Source organism: Penaeus vannamei, chromosome 6 (genome assembly GCF_042767895.1).
Source record: "Penaeus vannamei isolate JL-2024 chromosome 6, ASM4276789v1, whole genome shotgun sequence".
In the NCBI taxonomy this organism is placed as follows: Eukaryota; Metazoa; Arthropoda; class Malacostraca; order Decapoda; family Penaeidae; genus Penaeus; species Penaeus vannamei.
Window position 1 is genome coordinate 5,849,975 of NC_091554.1, and position 2,500 is coordinate 5,852,474.

Below are 2,500 nucleotides of genomic sequence, written 5' to 3' on the forward strand. Positions count from 1 at the left end.
CCAATTACTGTGCTGGCAGCAGTCAGTCCCCGATCGCCTTGAATGGACTCGAAGCCACTATTAAGAGCTCTTCCGACGCTTGGGTGCTGGACAAATACGACACCGTCCCTGATGATCTCAAGATCGAAAACAATGGACATTCAGGTTTTATTACGACTTTTATCCCATGTTAACAATAGGGCCGGTGCCAATTATGTCTCTGATTCATGAGATTTTGAAGGGCAGTCTCTAACCAGTTCCTGAAATTAAAAATAACCAGACAAATATCGAATAATCAATTTTGGCTACGATTGTTTTCCCTACAATTATATCTAGAGTTGATTAAATGTGGGTTAATAATTTCATGTGGAAGTGATAGCAATGTTAACAATCAACTTTCCATCTTGATAGATGTTAAGATAGACTTGACAATTTGTATAAAAGATCCAGAAATGTAGTTCTTTTGACCTTAAAGTGAGCCATTGTTGCAGTTTCTGAAGGCCTGTTTTCCTTTCCTCTTCCAGCCAAGGTTGCATGGACCATCACAGACGTCGCGGAGCTCCCCTCAATCAGCGGCGGAGAGTTGGGAGGCCAATACACTTTCGCCCAGTTTCACTTCCACTGGGGCAGCGTCAGCACACAGGGATCCGAGCACACCCTCAATGGGGTCGCGTAAGTTAAAGAAGGAAGTGAAAAATTCGGACTCTACCATGTATTGACATATGCCACGTCTACATTACCTACGTGCTTCCTCTCCGTCCAGATACGCTGCCGAGCTTCATCTAGTGCACTTCAAGACTGAGTATGGGTCCCTCACCGAAGCGGTCGCGCACGATGACGGCCTTGCTGTGTTGGGCATTATGCTCCTGGGCGGTCTGGTCGACAATCCCAGTCTCACGCCAATCATCGAAGGGCTTGCCACTATTCCGAATTCAGGTGTGTACGTGGCCGTCTTTTGAGGTAATAGTCGGCACCTAATGAGAAATGTCTTTCCTAACACATTATTTTTTGATAGATCAAAACTATAACTATTTATTGAGTTGAAAAACCAACAAAATTCAGGCTGCAACATCCTGCAATATATATGTGACTGCTATATTAGCCTTGGAAATGAAGGAAGTCTAACATTTAAGCAACTATTATTTGGTAATATATCGCGCTGTGCAGAACTTCTCTTGCAGTCCAAATACTCATCTCTGGATTCTATACTCACCTTGCATTACGATTCAACTCGCCTTTGGTTTGTAGGTGACGAAGAACACCTGTCAACGATGTTCCCCCTCCAAGACCTCCTGCCGCCGGACACCAACACTTTCTACAGGTACTCAGGTTCCTTGACAACTCCCACCTGCAATGAGGTCGTCACCTGGACTGTCTTCCGAGAGCCCATAAGCATTTCCGAGAATCAGGTCAGTGGGACAATCTTATATAAAAAAAACTACAAATACTAACTCTCATAATGATGAATATTAAAGGTATAGCTATTATTTATCACTGATAATGATTTATAGTGCCGATTTTATGATAATGCTAATCATATGAAGTATGACGATTATAACGATCACCAGTTCAGCATTATTATCATTATATCAAAAGCCAACACCATGTCATGAAGTGTCTTTCTCTCTCGCCCAGCTTGAGGAATTCCGCAAGCTTCTCGGAGATCACGACCACCACATTGAAGACAACTACCGCCCTGTCCAGCCCATCAACGGCCGTACGGTGAGTTAGAAGAAAATAAGGGGAGGAAATGATTTGCCGGGGAAAGAAGGTCGAAACTCAGGCATAGTGGGACGGGCCATCACCTCATTTTCTCTCGAGAAATTCTTATTTGCCCAGACTGTGGACAAGTTTCTATACTTACTTGCCAAGTAAAGGGAGAACTTTTTTTTTTTTCCCCTTTTTGGGAAAAAAACCCAAAAATTTTTTAAAAATTTTTTTTTTTTAAAAAAATTATTTATTTAAAAAAAACCAAAAAAAAAAAAAATTTTTTTTAAAAAAAAAACCCCCCCCCCCCAAAAAAAAGCCAAAAAAACCCCAAAAAAAAAACCCCCAAAAAATTTTTTTTAAATAAATTTTAATTTTTTCCCTTAATTTTTAAAAAAATTTGGTTTTTTAAAAAAAAAAATTTTTTAAAAAAAAACCCCTTCCCCAACAAAAAAAAAGGTTAAATTCCTTTTTTTTTTTAAAAATTTTTTTTTTTAAAAAAAAATTTTTTTAAAAAATTTTTTAAAAATTTTTTTTTTAAAAAAAAAAATTTTTTAAATTTTTTAATTTTGGGGTTTTTTATTTATTTTTTTTTTTTTTTTTTAAAAAATTTAAAAAAAAAAAAATTTTTTAAAAATTTTTTAAAATTTTTTTTTAAAAAATTTATTTTAAAAAAAATTTTAAAAAAATTTTTTTTAAAAATTTAAAAAAAATTTCCAAAAAAAACCCCACAAAAAAAAAATTTTTTAAAAAAAAATTTTTTTTAAAAAATAAAAAATTTTCCAAAAAAACAAATTTTTTTTAAAAATTTTTT

At 35.3% G+C, this 2,500-nt stretch overlaps 1 protein-coding gene across 1 annotated transcript in view; it reads left to right on the top strand.

Annotated features, from left to right (window-relative positions):
* LOC113803099 (carbonic anhydrase 1) overlaps positions 1-1,725 on the top strand; it is a 5,380-nt gene extending 3,655 nt beyond the window's left edge. Inside the window, exons 4-8 of the mRNA XM_070122582.1 lie at positions 1-144; positions 504-651; positions 743-915; positions 1,228-1,388; positions 1,615-1,725. The exon at positions 1-144 is cut by the window's left edge and continues 27 nt beyond it. Of these exons, the coding sequence (XP_069978683.1) occupies positions 1-144; positions 504-651; positions 743-915; positions 1,228-1,388; positions 1,615-1,710 (722 nt within the window). The 3' untranslated portion in view covers positions 1,711-1,725. The remainder of the gene's footprint in view (positions 145-503; positions 652-742; positions 916-1,227; positions 1,389-1,614) is intronic.
* The last annotated feature ends 775 nt before the right edge of the window (positions 1,726-2,500 follow it).